This window comes from Nestor notabilis, unplaced genomic scaffold, assembly GCF_000696875.1.
Source record: "Nestor notabilis isolate BGI_N333 unplaced genomic scaffold, ASM69687v1 scaffold23601, whole genome shotgun sequence".
Lineage (NCBI taxonomy): Eukaryota > Metazoa > Chordata > Aves > Psittaciformes > Psittacidae > Nestor > Nestor notabilis.
The window spans coordinates 147,091-148,688 of NW_009913752.1; the positions used below are offsets into that span (position 1 = coordinate 147,091).

Below are 1,598 nucleotides of genomic sequence, written 5' to 3' on the forward strand. Positions count from 1 at the left end.
AATAAAAAAGGAAAAAGGAAGAGAAAGAAAGTTACAGAAACCCCAGCACTTTACCAACATGATCAGCAGCTGGGCTGCCATAGGGCCAGTTAACATCTCAAATCTTAAAAACTTATTAGGAACAGAAGTCCACAAGTTCAATTTCAGATGTCTGTTTTCACACATTTCTGCAGAACTCACTTGAAGTTTTAAAAGCTGGAACGCGGAAATTAAGATTTAGGTGTGCACTTTTGGGCATGGATGAAATTCCGCTCCTGAAAAAACATCCGTTGTAAAATGCCAAAAAAAAAATACTAAACCCAGATGATTACTGCCCTTATGCATATAGGTAAGGAGGGATTTCAAGGGCACAGTCTGGAAGTCTGCACGGAGCGAGCCTGCTGGATGCCCATGCAAAAATCCAGAGACATCATTTCTGGAAGTCTTTTCCAGATCCATTTTTAGACCTCTCTTGTATGTGTTGCTCCAGTGTGGCTATTTGGAGGAGCAGAGGAAAGCACAGACCTCTTGGCTATATCTCAAACCACTTTGGATGTTGGTTTGATTTGGAAGACACTGCCACTCCTGCCCTATCAAATCTGGCCAAGATTGGCAAAACACTGCAAAATGCTCCAAGCAGCAGCTTAATTAGTGGAAAGGAAAAGCTGAAGAACTTTGTTTTTTAAAGGCTAAGCAGAAACCTCAATGCATTTGTTACATAAATGACTTAAGCATTCCCAGAAGGCTCCAGGGTATGTTAACAAGAAGTTCACAGAAATTAACATCTCAGCTGGCACCTTCAAGGCAAATCTTGATGGGGCAAACAAAACGGAGGAAAATCCTATCTCCTCTGCCTTTCTGCTTCCCTTCCTCACTAAATAATACAGCAAAGCCAACCTAAATGTCCCTGTTAGGCACAGTGAGTATTTTGACAGGATAGTACATGAACACAGGCAAGGAACAGGTTGTAGATAGAGGGTTTATTATTTGTAAAGCAGACAAGTACATCTAGAAAATTAGTTTCGATTCACTCAGTGTGCTAAAATAAAAGGCTTCTGTGTCCTACAGTGCATCTGCTTTTCCCCACTGACATCAGCTGCTCTGATTAGAGATAACTCTTCTCCCTGCAAAGGACAGCCGAAGTGACATCCCCAACCTGCCCTCCCTGGTATGTGTTGAAGGAGGGTGGAAGGATGTAGGCCCCAAGGCTTCAGGGATTGGGCGTTGGGAGCTGCCATGTACCAGGATGCAGAGGATGAGTGTCCCTGAGGCATGCAGGTCACAGGTGGATGCAAGGTGCAGAGGATGTAGATGATGCAGAGGGGTGCAGTTCCGAAGGGATGTGGGTTCTGCAAACGGACGTGCTGTGGGTCCAGCAAATGGACGTGCTGTGGGTCCAGGGGAGTATTAGTCTAAGAGGAAGCGGTGTTATGGGGGAACACTGGTCCCAGGGGATGGGGGTTCCTGAGATTGGGGGTTCGGGCTGCTGGGGATGGATGGGGTCCTGGGGAACAAGACTTGCCAGAGATGGGGATGCCGGGGAAGGGGTGACAGGGAAGGCAGTCGGGGGAAAGGGTGTCCCACGATTAGGGGTACCGGGGGACCGGCGGGACACTCAC

General features: G+C 47.1%; 1 protein-coding gene across 1 annotated transcript in view; it reads right to left on the reverse strand.

Annotated features, from left to right (window-relative positions):
* The window catches only part of LOC104412593, a gene marked incomplete at its 3' end in the record, with an annotated part of 7,369 nt that extends 7,288 nt beyond the window's left edge, over positions 1 to 81 (reverse strand). Inside the window, exon 1 of the mRNA XM_010023348.1 lies at positions 55 to 81. Coding sequence (XP_010021650.1) covers positions 55 to 81 — 27 coding nt within the window. The remainder of the gene's footprint in view (positions 1 to 54) is intronic.
* Between the last annotated feature and the right edge of the window lie 1,517 nt (positions 82 to 1,598).